A 17,849-nucleotide genomic window follows, 5' to 3' on the forward strand; every position below is an offset into this window, starting at 1 on the left:
TTTATAAAGTATTCTGATTGGTTTATTCTTTTACAGCAGCTCAGTGCCACTATTAGGAAAATATATCTATGGCCATACTATCACACAGTACTTTCTGGGCCAGACTGAGTGCACTTTGGTAAGTAGAGTTCCAGGTTTGCTCTGCCTTGGATGGTATTTCCCTCCCCGATCGTGGCCTGCACACTCATCCCCATTTGAGCTGGGATGAATGGTGCTGCATGCCTCCCACCTCTGGCCCATTTCTTTTGCTGTTTTCAGTGAGCCTACTTTAAATCCAGTCAACTCTTTTTCTGCCTTTTTGTTGGGGGTGGGGCTTAAAGGCCAAGCAATCAAACATAATGATTTGTAAATCAAAATGAACATAAATCTTAGTAATGTGATTATTCTTCAAAGGTTCCCCTCAGAGTGAATTTTAAGAAACTCACTGCTATCTCTCTGACAGCTAGAATACATGGTTTTGCTAGAAATAGTTTAGGATCAAGGCCATTCTCACGAGTACTCTGCGCACTTTGTCCTTGAAAGAGGCTGTATGAAGACAAGTGAGGAACGATGGAGAACACTTTAAAACAAAGTGTACAATGATGTTAGCCCATGGACCCATAAAGAAACACACACAGAGATGGCTAAATTGAATCATCCCCAACATTTTATTTAAAGTTTTAAAAGGCAGTGGTTAAGCACATAATCTATGTGTGCATATATCTATGTACGTGTATCTACACATACATACATATATGAAAGGAAACCAACCCCTTTCAACTTTAGCCACTGATCAACTTGGCCCGCTGCCTACATGATTGCACGTCTACTTCATATAACCATTTCTAAGAGTAAAAATAAACAGCCTTAATCAGTTTAATAGTAACTATTTGTGTTTCTTTTTTTTTTTAAATAAATAAAGTTACCATTAAACTGATCACATATGGTAGAAAGAAAGGTAGAACACACACACAAATACACACAGAGACCCCTGTTTAAAACATGTGACATACGAATGACTTTTATGTACAAATGTGTGCTGTTGGCTCCCTACCCCCAGCACAGGCCACGAGAGAACTCCCACTACCCAGGGAGCCCCATCCTCTCTGTTGCCTGGAGGATGAGTGTGTACTTGGCACCCTGAGTGGTACCTCAGAATGCGCACTCTGGATGCAGCGATGCAGATGGTGGTCCAGCCCTACGGTACTAGTAGTGTTTAGGAACAAGAGGAATAAATAGGCACGTGTAGCTGCCGGGAACTAAACCATCATTTCTAACTCCTCATAGGGAGAGATTTAATTTGAAGTTTTAGCTAAGTGACATAAAAACTTTTAGAGTGTAATAGGTTTGTAAGTCTGGGGCTGTGTGTGTTGTGTGTGTGTGTTTCCACATTTATAAAAACTGAAATGAAGTGTGGGAATAGGTTTACAGAGCAGCTGCCTGGCTTTCATTCAGTCAGTGCTGATCTAAGGAGTCACTCGCCTCAGCCCTTATGTACCAGCTCCTCGGGCTCTCACGTGCCTTGGGTTGCTAGAGACTCAGCAGGGGCGGCTTTCACTGGTGGGTGGAAGGACGCGGTTGAACCTTTAGCTGGGAATTCCAGCAACAAGATCGAGCAGGCTGCTTTGCAGTGAGGTTCCGTACTCCATCCAGATGAAACGGGATGGCTGCTTCTGCTTCTAGCCTCGCAACTCTGCCTACCACAGCTCTGTATGAATGCCTAGATGTTGCAGAAAACACAGGATCACCTCTTAAATACGCTGGATTCCCAATGAGTAAACCAGTTAATGTGTTTCTAGCCACAGTGAGGGCATAAATGTTTTAGAGAAGATTCCCCTGGAGCTACAGAGAAAAGATGCTGATAAAAGCCATATGAGAATGAGCAGGTGACGATGCTTTCAGTCTGTGTCGGAGCTGGTCTCTTCGATGACAGAATACTGGCTGAGTGCTTCCTCCAAAGGCGTTATTGTCCCATCAGGTTTTAGTCCCATTGGTTTAAGCAGCTCCTCTCTGGAAAAAGAGATAAAAGAAAGAGAAAAAAAAGTATTCACCAGCATCACACACATACCCCTCCCCCACCCAAATTCACATCCTTTTAAAAAGAGAAGTCTTTAAAAACCAAAGTATTTTCTCTCAAGCTCTCTGTGTGTTTGTAATAGAAAGATGAAAGGGGCACAGAAAGAAAGAGGCACATGAAAGGCTTCATTCACACAAGCCAAACCTAAGCCAATTAAAGTAGGAGAAGTCAAGGTCCAAATGTGCTCAGGACAAGGAGCAGGTCTCTTTGGTTTTGAATAATTAACTTTATTTTCCTTTTGTGGATTCATTTTGTTTTAGAGAAGTTGAAGCTACCAGACTTTGACCTGCTCAACGTATTAAACACACGTTTCATTTAATGGAATCAAGTTGTCAGATTTTTGGTTTTATTTACATCATCTCTGACTCACAAATACCTGTTGGTTCGTTTCAAATCAGTTGGATTTCCCCAAGTTTCCTTTCCTTTTCTCTCTTTCCTTCTTTTTGTTTGAAACACCATTGCTTTTGTTTGTGGCAGTTTAATTATGGGATTGACAGCCATTTTAATCTCTTCAAAGCTCCCCAACTGTCTCTCTTCACCTAATCCAATTGTATCCACTCCACAAGTTACAGCCTCATCTAAGGTGATTAATTATTGATTAAGCCAATCAAAAAGCATACGGAAAGATTTATTTAATCTTTTCATAGAACTTATTTATTACACGGAGATTGTGACGATTGTACCTACTGAGTTGCTAACACCAATCCTTCCACTCCCAATAGGCTCATGGTGCATTTAAGAGGGCTGTCAAAAGGCTCAGAGCCCCTTAAAACTCATTTCTCATGGAAACGGGCACCACTGCCCGAGAACATGACGCAGCAGCTATAATGTTGGTGGACCGTGGGGTGAAGGGCAACAATGGCACTTGTTTCCCTCTGCTCCTTGCCACTGTCCTTTCCGGCAACACAGAGAAGGGAAGTTCCCTCCTGGGAAGGGACAGCTATATAACTGATTGCACAGTGACACCTGGTGAGGTGAGCTCAGCTCACTGACAGGGGTTAAAGCAACAAGAGCCTAAGCAAGTGACTCTGGCCAGCACCAGAGGATGACTTTTCTGCTCAGGAAATGTGGCTGGCTGGCTGGCTAAACTGAGGCTCCTGCATATTATTTGTAGGCAACAGGATCAGAATCAGAAAGCTTAAGGTTGGAAGGAGCTCAGAGATCATTTAGTCCAATCCCCTTCTTTAAAAGGAGGCAGAGTGACTTACCCAAGGCCACTTAGTGGCAGAGTAGGGCCCAGGACAGGTCTCCTAAAACCTAGTCCAGTGCTCTCTGCAGTAAATCCCATCTCAAATGACTGCTCTAACTGCACAGAAAAGCAGTTGAGTTCACTGCTCTACAACTGAAAGGAGCTGCCACTTCCTGGGCAGGAGAGGAAGACAAGTGGCAGCTGCTGCCCGTGATGAATGCAAAAAACAAACAGACCCAGGATGACTCAGGCCACAGACAGAGTAAATGTCCTGAGAGAACTGCAAATGCTACACTGTGTGGCTCCTGAGAGGAAGCATGGCCACTGTACCTGGGGGAGGCAGAGAAGGCACCACAGATGAGAGACCCTGTGCCAGGCAAAGGAGACTGCAACAGGTCTCATTGTCTTGTGTGACTGCATCAATTCACCTTTTCTGCTTTGTATTCTTGTGAGGCTGGACCAGGGACCAATGTTTACAGAGTAGAGGTTCAAGGAAGAAGTGAGGGGCAAGAGAGGTAAGGAAGTTGCTTAGCATTTGCCCTAGATAGTGTCTACTGGTTCGCACCCTATGGTGGTGGTGTGATAGGCACTGGAGCAGGTGACAGACAGGTTAAGCATTAGGAGGTCATTGTAATGGTGTATGCAGAAGGAGGGAGAGATGGATTATGGCTGAGGCTGTGGGAAGGAAAGGCATCGTGCCTCAGGCAGGTGTGGAAGGGAGCTGGTGAGGGTGAGGAGTAGTGTCCCTATGGCTCCAGCGCAAACACTACAGGACAGATTCAGTGGAAGAATGTTATTTTTCAGGACACAAAGAGTTTGAATGACCTTTGTGGCAAGCATATCAAAATGGCAGTAAAGAGCCCTCAGCAATTCTCTAGCCCTGCTATGACCCAGTCACAGTTTAGAGTTCACATTTTCTAGTTCTGATGCAAGGGGACAATTTGCTGGGAAAGGCACACTGAAGAATAAGGAAATTCTAGATCTAAAGGTTGGAATTGGTGGCATACATTTGTAAAAACAAAAGCCTGGCTCAAAAGGTCAAAAATCCAAACCCAAACCCAAGCCAACCAAACTGAAACACAAAACTTTGAAAACCCAATGACCTAGGCTTAAAGGTGTTGTTATGAAGGCAGTGAGGGATGGTAGGGGCTGGATGGTAAGGAGAGGTAGAAGTAGGATTGGTAGGGTCCCTTCCAAAGACAGTGATGAACTGCCTGGTAGACACACCATCACCGACAGCACTAGCACAATTACATTTCCAAAAGAACAGGTCGACACTGGGGCCAGCTGCCAATGTGAGAACTACCCAGCTACTTCTGATGTGAACCCAGGATGAAAATTTCCAAATCCAGTCTGTTACCTTCATTACTACCCTCTAGTCCAACTTTACAACTGGGAAGAATGAAGACGCTTATATAGTTTTATGGTCAACACAGAGTAGTTAATTTATACAACAAAAGGCACCCATCTTTTAATTCTCACTTATTAACTATTCTCAAATATTTTTACAAGGTGCTCTGTATCACCCCTTCTTTGAAACTGAAGCTCCTCAAAAGGCATGAATTATTTTCTTTCCCACATGGGTCCATGCGATGCTTGCGTATACTGACATTTCTGTAGGAAAGGCATCAGTGAAACTTGGCCACAAAGTCATGCATTCATGCAAAAAATTAAGACAGCAATGTGATGTTGTGTGAAGAGCAAAATGACTGTAAGTTAGAAGTCTACAGTCTGGGTTCTTCCACTTACCAGCTGTGTGATCTTGGGCAAGTCTCTGAGTCTTAGTTTCCCCATCTGTGAAATGAGGGTCATGATAATACTATCTATGCCTACTTCCCAGTGATGACATAAGAAATCCCAGCACAGCAGTGATAGCAACAACAGCAATAGTATAGATCAAAGAGTTTTGTGAACTGTAGAGGACTCAAGTATTTACTGTGGGGGCATGAAAAGCACACCCAGGCTCTAAAGCCAGACCTGGGTTTTAGTTCTAGAGCTACATTAGCTGCAAGACCCTGAAAACTCTAAACTTTGATTCCATTTTCTGTAGGGCTAGAGCAGGAACACTCACCTCACTATGCACTCATGAAAGCACAGACTACAGGCTACACATAGAGTGTGCAGAGTGGCTGGGATATAACTGGAAACCACAATTACTCTTGTTCTTTGTGGGTTTACAGAAAGCTTCCCCTTCCTGATAGAATAGTGGAGGGAGGGGATATGCAGAAGCAAATAAAAGACATGGTCCCTGTCCTCAAGAAGCTTTAGTCATTTTGGAAGATAACACATACACACATTAAACAATATTGAAAGGATTACAGAACAGCAGATAACAAGCTTAAAATGATTGACAGGCAGAGCCCTGCTCTTTCCCTGAACCTTATATATAGCTCACAAGTCGACTCCTGATGTATGTGCAATTTGTTCAAGGAGATTTCTTGTCCTGTTTGGGAGCAGCGATGGACCATTTGCTAGCTTGTGACTGTTTTACCCATGAACCCTGGATTGCTTCTCAGATTCTCAGTCTGATTTTTCTGTTCTTCTCTATCCTAATGCTAGCATCCTAAAAACACCAAACAAAATCTTTGCTCTAAAGACTCACTGCTGACAGCTTGGTGAATGCCATGGTTACCTCAGTTTTGCTGTGATCTGTTTGTGTTTAGGACAGTAAAATATGGACAGAGAATCAGAGCCTATCTATGAACACCACAGCAATGTTCCTTCACCGTCATACAGTAACGCACATGCTGGAGCGGCACAGGAGGAAACAGACATCATTACAGGCTCTTTGCAAGAGGCAGTCTCAGGGCCCCACTATAATGGCAGCAAAGACATGGCGTCACAGAAAGAAAGGAACCCCAGAAGCAGAATTAGTCAAGCAGAGGCACAAAGGTGAGAGTTACTTATGTACAGGATTGGCAAGCAGGTTGACTCAGCTGAGGAAAAGGAAAAAGAAAGCTCAAAAGTGCTACAAGGCATGAAGAGGAACTAGAAACATGGGCTCTAAGGTTGACAGGCTGGATAGAGTATGAAGGAATTTTTATCTCCTATTTCAAGAGCCATCTTCCATACTTAAGAGTGTCCATTAAAAGTAAGCATTACTAAAAATTTGAAAGCTGCAAACAATACTGCTCTGACATACAAAGAAACTATGCCCTATGCTTTACTTAATCCGTTTTAATGTCCTCCTGTGTTCTAGCCCAGTGCCTTAAGAGAGCAGAGCCTCAGTTAAGAAGGTGAACTACATTTAGCTGGCCTTTTTTATACAAGTCATGTGTTATACAGGCTCCTCATAACTAAGCCATGAATAAGACAGGCTAAATTTGAGAGCAGATTTGTTTTCAAGATTTGCAGATTCAGGAAAAGATTATTAATCTGCAGGAAATCCTGAAGAATGCTTTCCAAGGGCTCACTGCTCTACTTGACTATGCTCAACTTGAGGGCAGAGTCCATGTCTTCTCGGGCTTTGCTTTTCATGGATCTAGTAGTCTAGGGCAGAGCACACAGTGGATGCTTGGTAAATGCTTCCTGAAAGGATACAGTACATGGGTCAAGGCTAAGTGGAGAATGGCATAGGATTGTATGTTAGGAAGCATTCTCTTCTTAGCTGTAACAGCTTCCGTGATGAGTCATCATCATCAGATGATACAGACAGGCCAGCAGAAGTCAACCACCATTCAGTACAGACTCAGCTTCCCATGCCTGAAACATTAGGAGTTCTAGATTCTAGCTCTGTATCTTCTACTAGCTTGTTACAAGTCCTTGGGCAAGCCATTTGCCTCTATGAGCTATAAAATGAGGGGTTGGACAAGATGATCCCCAATATTCTATATTAATTTTAAGAATAAGTATCAGGATACTAAATAATTTTCAGTCACTTGAAAAGCTACTGGGGTTTTTACGACACTCAAAATCACCATCCTAATCCTTTCTTCCAAATCAAGATTTTCTGCACCTAACAGTCAACTCAGCACCTGCCTGTCAATGACATATACCACAACCACAAACCTTTTTTGCAATCTGCCAGCAGGTAATTGAATGATTACTAAAGCAATGGCAAGTACCACACACAGGATCCGGATTGCATTATGGCCCTCACTGGGCCATTTTATGAAAAGTTACCACTGGCCCTACATTTATGAAGGTCCTCTCTAAAAAATGATTGCCAATAAACATCATGGTTGAAATGTGTATCAGGATTAAGATATTCACATAGCACAACTGCTTCATACTTACCTTCAATGCTATATACAGGCCTTAACACAGTTAAGACTGCCCCCGTTATCACCAAAAAGTACAGTGATGTCTACTGGATAAAGAGCCCATTCTAGGCACTGTGACAGTATCATGGCGGGCTTCTCATCTGATCAGGCATCTGGCCAGGGAAGAGATAAGCCTCCAAGAATGTTCAACTGGAACGAAACATCATTTAGAAATTTGATCTTACTAAACGGTAAGGAACCATAGTCTATAAGGGTGTGGCCAGGCAAGAGGACACAGATAAAGCACGTCCAAGAAAAGAAAAGAAATCCTATTTTGCCCCAGTTTAACCCCTGGGACTGCCAATGAAAACCAAAAAAAAAAAAAAAAAAAAAAAAAAGGAAAAAAAAATGGTTCTTAAACCTAGGGTGGGAACGTAGGAAATTTAAACATATTTTAAAATTTCTGTTCTTTATAACATTTTTTTTTCCATATATACTTTAACATCTTCCTGTTGGTGTGGTACTCTGTGATAGCTGGGCTTCTGTAGCTCCTCAGAACTGTAGAGATGGGCACAGTTTTAGGGCTTCAAGTTCCTATGTGAGTTCCCCAGCAGTGATGGTGCAGTTTCGGGGCTCAGATAATAACATGCCCAACTGCACGATACAGAATAGGTCAGATGTGTGTAGAACACCTTACTTGACCTGGAAGCAAGATAATACTCTTGCCCACAGCACATGTTTTGTGCAATATAAACAAAGCATTCGATTCAAGTGTACTTGTTGAAAGCAGGACATAATCAAGCAGTTGGTAAAACACATCCTTGTTTCCCACTTGCAGATCTCCCAAGAGTCCCTTCGAATTTACCTATACGAGTTTCAGCTTCCCGCTTGCCACTTAGCTTGATAACGACTCAAAAATCATTCCCTTGTTTTCAAGGGCTCTTCTTTCTTGTCTGCTCTGTGTACTACAGGGCAGTATTGACACATGGAATTAATGACAGGGTCTGTAATGAAACAACAATCATGCAAACACCAGTCTGCTCTTTTGATAAAACAGCATGTTAGAGACCTATTCACCTCCCTCTAATTGAGTACTGCATAATAGTGCTGAGCCTTTTGTGTAACAGGTTTTGTTCTATGATTAGAAAAGAAGAGAAAGGGGGAAACCTATGAAGCATTGCTCCCTTTAATCACCCCTGATTCTCTATTTTAATGAGGGTGCTGCTATTTAGCCAGCTTCTGTTACATAGTTGTTTTGTTGCCTTCTGTTCAATGTACAACAAAACCCAAGAGAGGATAATTGGGAAACCATTACTTTGGCACAGGGATTCCTGGTCTTAATGTGAGGTTGGCCTGGAAAAAGAGCCCTGACATGTTAAATTAGCCATTTCATATTTAATTCCTTTTAGCCTTTGAAAGATGGCATGAGACATTAGTATATAAATGAAGTATTTTAATTAACATAAAATGCCGATGGGGATGGATGCCCTGATAGCTCCGAGCGTGCAGCTCTGCAGTGCCTGCTGAACTCCAAGCCAGGAGGGAGTAGCTGAAGTAGTCACAAGTCTCTAGAGTGCACTGGGTTCTCACCGCTGGTAATAGCCCTTCTTAGAGCAGGGTTACATAGCTATGTGGGATGCTGTGAGTGCAGTGGCCTTTAGGTGCGACACTGCTTCTTCACCTTTTATCTAACGGCTTCCTAGTAGACTGGTTACACTGATCTTTCACCAGGACACTGACTGAGGAGGAAAAAATGGTAACAATGGCTTTTCCACAGTAAATAAAATGTCTTCCAATTGCATCTTAATAAATTTCTGAGACCTTCTACTCAGCCTTACCATTGCGTTCTAAGCTGGGGCACCACTGGGAAAGTAAAGCATGCTATGTAAATATGTCAGTTCCAAGATAAATGGTCATGCTGAACTGCTCATATCACCACACCCTTTTTTCTTTGTAACACGATTGGCAATTGTCTACAATTTCCCATATGAAGTTATTTTAAAGTTAAGATTTAGTAGTGTGATGATGTTTAAGAATCTGTTAGGTTACCATATTCATTCTTTTTTTAAAAACAATGAGAAAACCCGGTTTTAACAGAGGATGGTAGAACTTCTATTGTTTCCCTCAGAAAGCTAGTTATTTACCTAATGATATTGGATCTGGAGTAGAAAACAGGGGTGCATGATGTATTTCCACTCTAATCTGCAGTCTGTCAACGTAAACATGCTCACTGTTGGTCTTTGGTGGTTTGTACTTATTTAAAACTTATGTTTCATTTAAAAATAATCAGAGTGACAAACTTCGCGGAATTGTTAGTAATTTTTCAAAACAGTGCAGTATTTGAAAGTTTTGAAGTAGATGCATTGCCTGCTCCTGTGTCAGTCACTTAACCTCTGATACCTCCCGTCCTATTTAGATCACAAGATTGTCTTAATGATCAACAGGGAACACATATGGAAGCATTTTTACAGTTTGAAGCACTAAGTTAGCTTTTTATTATTTTCATTTATGTTAGAAGACAGCATGCAAAGCTTCTAAAAAGAGCTGCTATGTGTTAGACAGCAAAGTTAGGAACACATTAGAGAATGAAGTTAGGGAAAGTGCAGAAAGAACACAATTTAGTTCTAGCCTTAAGTAATGGCAGCATTCTTAGAAAACTCGTTTACCCTGTTATCCAAATTAACATCATGAAATAAGAGGTCTGTTATGTTAAATACAGCAGTACAAACAGAAAGTTCTAACACCTCTTCTAATTGGGAAGATCTAAAAGTTAAAAAGAGGAAAGCAACTAGGAGGGAGAATATTTTTATTTCATGTTTTGTTAATTGTCAAGAGCCATTTCAGCTTGAGCTTTAACCAAGCCCTCAATGACTCCCAATAGTGAATGCAAAGGGCACAGGACAACCTAGGTGTCGAGCCACTGAGACAGCCCTCTAAACTTAAAGATGCACAGAATCAAGCTTCTCACAACAACCCTCTCTTGCTCCTGTGAGGGTGTTTCAGTGTATAAAGCACCAAGCTCCCTTAACTGAATTTTTATGGAACCTTAATGATGGAGTATCAGAAATATACTGGTGCTGGTGTATGAGAAATATGAGGCAAGCCACCATATAAGCTGAATATTGATATTCAATGTCCAACTAGCCAGGCAGAAAAGTAAATTGAGGTAAAGTTGATTTCAATTTAATCCAGTACAAAACTTGGTCAGTTTAAGCACATAATCTACTAAATAATTAAAGACAGACACTTTCCACTCTCTTCCTCTATTTAGAGGACATGCTAATTTGGATTAACCACATCGCAAATGTTCAGTAGTCACAGACTAGCAGTCACCACAGCAAACAGTACAGATCCAAAGGATCTCCTGACCTGAACGATGACGACCTTTGAACTCTGGTGCTTTAAAAAGGTGGAGTGTTTCTGAAATGCACCCTAAAAATATATCTTAGACTAGATAAAGGCATATGCAATTAATTACAGGTTTTTGTATTTCTGTAAGATGAGCAATAGGATTTATTTATGTAGAAAAAAAGTTATGTATCTTATTTTCCAGTAGTAAATCACTCACAACCTTACTGAGTTAAAAATCTTGATTCATGTGTATTATCCTTATATTTGATGCCAACACTAAGAAAGCCATGTCCCAAATATTAATGCGGCTGGCAATACAGAAGTGGGGTGGGAAGCACAGTTAGTGGCCAGTGAGTGGGTGGATGAGAAAAAGAAAAGTGGTGGCAGGACAGGCATTGCTTATTTATTTACATACAGTTTAAAACACAAGCAAATGGGCAATGAGCCTTATTGAACAGTGCTGGGAGTGGGAATGGAGCATGAGATTTACTCATCTGGTTTCAGTTAAAGAAACAAAGGCGATCAGAGGAGTAGAAACAAAACTGTAATTAAAACGTTCCTACCCTTGGCCAGCAATGGCTGAAGGCATAATCAGAGTGTGAGTGTGCTACTGCTAGGTAATGGCAGCTGTGCTAGGCACACTGGACTCACCCATACACACTCACCATTCCAGGCCCATGCATGAGTGCAGGGGATTATTTTTGCTTTCAAAGTCTGAGAAGGAGAGAGGAGATGGAGAGGCAGGCATGTTATAAATGTCAAGAGATGTTTTCTGTAATCTTATACCTCAGGCTCCACTGAGTATATAGAGCTAAATATCATACTTACTCTAGATTAAAGCAATCCATATACTACTTATTTAAATTGGTTAGCCAAGGCCCAAATTTCTTTATGGCATTCCTTTAAAGCCTCGACTTTGATGAAGTTTGGCCAAGAAATGGAACTGACAACTACACTTTGTAGCCTTGAATCCTGCAGGTTATTTTATAAAGAAAAAAAAAAAAAAAGAAAGAAAAGAAAAAAAAGAAAAGAAAAAAATCCCTAACAAACAAACAAACAAACAAACAACCCCTACCCCCAAAACCCAGACCTTCAAATCTGGAGGTTAGAGTTTCATCCTCACACACTAGGGGAACCATGGGGCACAAGGGCTCAAACTAGTTAGCCAGGACAGTGTTTATAGGGCTCCAATGGTGTTCTAGCTTTGACAAGCTCCACGTCAGTGCCATACCCACATCAGGCATAGAAACATCTAACACAGATGTGATCTTTATGTTAAAGAAATCAAGAACCATTGAGAACACCATGCAGTCAATGCACACTCAGTAAGAGGTCTTCTGACTGCTAACCTCCTCACCTGACCTTTCCAAGTCTAGCTGAGATAAAGATGCTGAGGCCACTCCCTGAAGGCAGTGTCTGTGTCTAGTATGAAGGCCAGATGAAATTGACCTCAAGTTTCACAGGAGTGGTTTTCAACTTCTGGCAGTAACATCTGTACCCTACACCAGGCTCAGGAACAGTACTGGGCATGACCAACCTTAGTCATCACTTTGGTAAGAGCTTTGGCACGGGCCATTGTTGCTAACCACCATCCTGGTGCAGGTCCTTCATATCTGCTCTCCTATGGATGAAAAAAGGAAGTGTCTAGTGTCCATGTCTTGGCCACATCACCTCCAATCCTATCCTCTATTCACATGCCTTTCTTTGTCGGTGCAGGAGATAGTGCTGAAAGGGTGATTAAGAAGAGTTCTGGCAAACACTGTAACAAATAGACACAGTAACACAGTGGACATAGCAAAGGCCTTGGTTTCTGGGAAATGAAGTTCCCAGCCTCACTTTATCATGGAGCTGGAGAGAAAATGCTTGGGTTTTGTAAAAAGCGTCAAAAGAAAATAGATTATCAGCAGCCATCAGCTTGGAATGTTTTGGGCATTTCTGTGGTCCTTCCATTTCCCACTGGTCAATGAGGTTAACATGCTTCTTGAGCTCTTTAGAAGAAAGATGCAGTATGTGAAGTCCAAAGACTTAAAAGGACTAAGTCTCTCTCCCTATAATGAATGGTCATTTCCATTTCTTTCTAGAATACTTCTTAAACCCTGATGGTCAGCTCACACCTCCTTTCCCTGAGAAAGACTCCTTGAGCCATTCAGACAGGATGAATTGCTCCTTTTCCCTAGGCACACACTTCAATACAGACCTTGTTTGTCACCGTTTCTACTTCGTATCCTGGAATAAACTATACATCCATTTCGCCCACTAGAATATGAGCTTTCCAAAGGCAGATACTGTCTCACTCCCCTCCAGATCTCCCTTGACCTCCTGGCTCACTGCTGTGTGCACGGAGCTGCTCAGTAAACGCTCCCTGTCAGGTGCTGAGCTTAAGTCTACCTGGCTTTATGGCATCTCATTGTTTTTCTTATTTTCTTAAAAAATAAGAAAAAGTGAAAAGAGAGATGAAACTTAAGACTAATGAATAACAGAGCACAACAAACATGAAAGACGCGTGAAGGATGGCTTCATTCTTTGCATTCTCACTCTGGAATGTGTACTGCTCACCTTCAGACAGCTGTCACTGATATTAGAGCAAATGTTAGAAAGCACACACAGGCAGACAATGTCAAACCACCACACATCATGCAAAAAGTCAACAAGACTTAGGACTAGTTTCAAGTTTACTTTCGCTTTAATGGCAAAATAGGTACCATCAAAGCCAACACAAGACACACTAGCTCTGCTTTCTACATGCAAGTACCACCTTCAGAATGAGCCAAGCACCTGCTGGGGTGCTCCTTGGTGAATGTATGTCTTCTTTGAGACACAGTTCAAATCAGGTGAAAGTTGGGTATTTTGGAATTGATGTTCATGTGTTTATTTATTTATTGGTAGCTTCTAAAATATGTATAAATAGTAGATTCCTTTGAGGTTAAAAGGAGAACTTCCTTGTTTTATATAAATAGGGTACCTTATGAAATTGGTGATGTCTCTAAGAACAAGCCAAGTACCCAGATTACACTGCATTATCTTGGGCAGTCTGCTCCTCATTTTCTATGTTTTGTTCTGAGACGTTTCCTTATGAAGGTTAAATGGGACACCAAATATAGCATCCTAGCTGCCAACAACTCGTATCATCACAACAAGAAATTTATATTCTTCAGTGATCTACTGTGTTGAAACACTAAGATTCTCTACTCAGGTCCTTACTAACAGTTTCCTTCCCAGCTTCCACCAGATGGATGCTACTGATTTCATTCTAATTCACTTATACCATCATGTTTCATTAGCTATACCAGAACTATCTGGATATATATATATATATATATATATATATATATATATATATATATATACACACACACACATATATATACATGTATATATGTATATACACATACACACATATATATATTGGAGGAAGGGTTGCTGAGGACTGAACCCAGGGCCTCTACTTTAGCACTAAACTCTTTCCCCAGCTACCAGATTTTATTTTTATATATTTACACAGAGCTTGTTATTCAGCTTAATATAGACAGGTCTGCTGCAGTAATGGTCTCTATGAGCATTATTATTTCCTTCTGGGAAAGAACTTGTTGTATAGAGGAGAACTGTTGTGTTAAGGAGAATGCATTCTGCGAACAAGCCAAATGTCTTTTGAATAGCACAAGCATAGTAGTAATTCTAATGCTGGGGAAGAACAAAAATTTAGATGGAGTGGCTACTAGTCACCAAGTTCTAGAATACTTTGTAGATAATGAAGCTACCTATTTTTAACCAGCTTCTACACATTACCACTGCTGCTGCAGAAAGCTTGAGACTACAGAGTGTCAAAATAGTCCTACCGGTACAATTCTGTCAACCCACAGCCCATCCATTTCTCAGTTTAGCTAAGCCTGCTACAAGTGTAACCTACGCTTCCCCATTAGATCCTCTCTTCTCAAGGCTGTTCTATCTTAATTGTTATTTCTCTTGATGGATGAATAGCAGCCTTTATGGTTATGTGAAAAATGAGATGAGCAGAAGAACTTCACCTTTACATGGTGGCTGTCACCAACACAAAGAAACACTCACTCAAGATGACTCACAGGAGACAGTGGCTCTATATATGACTGGAAAATAAGGCAACCTGTCTAAGCCTGCATGAATCATCTTCTAATAACTCCTCCAAAAAAAACCAAAAAAACAAAACAAAAAAAAAAAACAAAAACAAAACTAGTTGTTGATTAGCATATCTTAATTATTTATAAAATGGTTATTTTGGAAAGGAAGGATATGTGAAGCAAGAGGGGAGGGGCCAGTTGCTTTTTAGAACCCTTAATTAGTAAAAGTGCCTGCTTAAAAAAAAAAGTCCTTTATTTGAGCTATTTTTTTCACTTCTTCCTGTTGAGTATACGGCATTTTAGAATTCTTGGTTTCAACAGCAACTCAAAAAGCAATACTGCAAACTTGCACATCAAAAAGGAAAGGAGAAAAAGCGCACCATGGTTTCAAACAAAAATCAATACAGACTGAAACAAAAATACAAGAAGCAGCAAAATCACGGAGCCTAACTCGCAGCATCCTTTCGAAGACAGGGAGGTTAGTGGGTTAATACTACAGCCACCTCTAGTTACTGCCTCAGCACTGAGTGTTGACATGCTTCAGTAACGCACATCCAGAAGCGGCACATAGAGAAAAGCCACGGGCTGCTGCCTGGGCCTCCCTGTTCCAATAGACATGGATTTCCAGAGTTGCTGTTCTATGTTAACTCTCAGTGAGAGAGACAAAGAATTAGAACATTCTTAGAAACCAAGCAAAAATGGATGGGAATACAATACCTGGAAAGTTTATCAAGCATGTTGACAAGTTTCATGGCTTCATATTCTTTTTGTTCTTCTGTCATTTCATCTATAGGGTTTGGCATTGGTTCCTCTAAATGACCAGTGATAAGATTAATGCTACAAAAAGAAAAAAAAGTTATGCTGTATATTTTAGAATTATGCTCTTTCTATACTTTTTGGTCCAAATTTTAAGTTATATAAGAAAGAGTATAATAGCCAAAAATTGGCAATAATTTCAATAGTAATTTTATTGTATAGAATTGCTATAGGAATGTTTTTTATCTATTATTATTATTATTATTATTATTACTATTACTACTACTACTACTACTAGTTTTCTTTGGAAATGGGCTTTTTAAAAATTAAATCTGTCTTGCCAACTATTTTTTAAGGCATGGCTGCTTTTAAAAATTCAAAATTTGATTGGTGCCATTGGATAAATATCTTTGGATACACACCTTATTCATATATAAACTATGTAAGGGGACAAATACTTTCAGAAGCAAAATGAGAAAATCTATTTGTGATACAGCATAAAACAAACTTGTCCAAAAACGGAGAAAAAAAAAAAAACCAAAAACTGGAAAAATGATGACAGAGAGGCTGTAATCTGGAAATGAAAACATGCCAATTTATAATCTCAGGAAATTAGTCCATTAGTGAGACCACAGAGGTGATGAGTGTTTAAAACAGTAAAAGATAAAGTAGAAGAATAATTTTAATTAGGTTTGATCTGACTGAGGAAAAAAATGAAATCTAGCACACCAAGAGACAAATATGGCATCTTAGCTTTCTGGAAACAGATCTAGAACGGTACTCAACAATAATGGATTTCTATAAACTTTATATGAAGTTCTAACACCAAGCAGACTATCCTCTTCAATAAAAGGCCAGATTCCTATCTTTTCTTTCTCTGAGAAAGGGAAATAAAGCACAGCTTTCTCAATGTCTGCTAAATATCAACACCATACATTATTTTTGGGAAGACGTGAGCACAGTTATAGTATCTAGGCTGTTTAATGATCAATATCATAACACCCCTGCAGCTAGCACATTGGTAATCAACAGTTTTCTAAGGGGTTTAGGCTACAGGACCAATGTTTCCAGGGCCAGACCAGGAAAAACAAATCAGTGAGATGGTCAAGTACAAACCATGAGATGTCGGAGCTTGGGATAAACTGAAAAACTGTCATGTAAGCCAACTAAAGACACCAAAATCAAATGTTTCTCTGGTGGCCAGTGTCTGATCCCACTTGAGACTTCTCAGTTATAGTAAAGGTTAGCTCATGGGTAACTATCACTTACTAATATTAGATTTCTTTTTCTATATTTCTCAAAGGCTACACACCACAGATTCTTGTGGAAGTGTCTGCATTTGCAGTCTTAGCAAAGTAGATTTGACATCTGTGCTGTTGTTCTTAGATAGGGCCTATAACTAGAACTGTGGAAAAAAAAATTGCTCTGCTGGTTTTAATGTTGCATGCCTGAGATCCTTGCTTGGGACTAAACGAAAGAGTGTAATTTCAAGGCCAGCTTGAGTAACTTACCAAGGTTTAAAGGAGGTTGGTGGCAGAACATTTGCTAAAAATCTAGAAGGTGTGAGGTCATGGGTTAAATTCCTGGACTCCCTCATCCCCTAAAATGGTAAATGAATAAACCAAGAAAACCCCTTGTTCCCACCAGTAAACTTTGTGCAAGACAGAAAGTCGCAGAATTACTCAGAGAAAAAGGTGGGAATAAGGGCAGGCAGAAGATCTGGGGACCTAGAGGCCCTTCTGTTTGTTCCTACCCACTTGCTTCCAGGCATCCTCTACGGTGCTCTAGGAACTTTGGGGAACCTGAATATACATAGATTGATCACTTACTCCTAGTCTTGATACACTAGAATCACTTGGGGAACTCAGAGCTGGCCTTACCTTAGATCAACATGTTAAGTTCCCCACGTGATCTTGATAGACTGGGCTCAAGTGCCTGATTCAGATACTGCTCATTACTCTTTCACAAAGAGAAAGAGACCTCTAGTTAGAGGCCATCACAAAATTGCTAAAGGGATCACTCTATTTCCCAAACTTAAGAACAAAGAGAACTGAACAAAGTTTCTGAGAAGAAACGCATGGAGATGCTGTGCTCACCCATCATTATTTGCTTGGCATATGGCTCTTGCTACTTGACAAGTTGTAAAAACAGCCAGTCTCATAGGCAAATAAGACACATACTATACTCAAGCAAAGGAAACC

The 17,849-nt window shown here is 40.6% G+C and overlaps 1 protein-coding gene across 6 annotated transcripts in view; it reads right to left on the reverse strand.

The window, feature by feature from the left end:
• Positions 1-624: 624 nt before the first annotated feature.
• Positions 625-17,849, reverse strand: part of Ric8b (RIC8 guanine nucleotide exchange factor B) — a 101,411-nt gene continuing 84,186 nt past the window's right edge. Inside the window, exons 9-13 of one of the 6 annotated variants that reach the window (XR_008722515.1) lie at positions 15,610-15,729; positions 12,336-12,419; positions 8,313-8,451; positions 7,482-7,657; positions 1,926-1,989 (exon numbers count right to left, since the gene is read on the reverse strand). Coding sequence is in view for 3 of the 6 variants with exons in the window: in XM_055627778.1 (XP_055483753.1) it covers positions 1,878-1,989; positions 15,610-15,729 (232 nt within the window). In the remaining 3 variants the exon portion in view is untranslated. Of the gene's footprint in view, positions 1,990-7,481; positions 7,658-8,312; positions 8,452-11,942; positions 12,420-15,609; positions 15,730-17,849 lie in introns of those variants that run through there. The other 5 variants (XR_008722518.1, XR_008722516.1, XM_055627778.1 and 2 more) reach the window with 5 other exon arrangements.

Source organism: Psammomys obesus, unplaced genomic scaffold, assembly GCF_907164565.1.
Source record: "Psammomys obesus unplaced genomic scaffold, mPsaObe1.curated_primary_1811, whole genome shotgun sequence".
Taxonomy (NCBI): domain Eukaryota; kingdom Metazoa; phylum Chordata; class Mammalia; order Rodentia; family Muridae; genus Psammomys; species Psammomys obesus.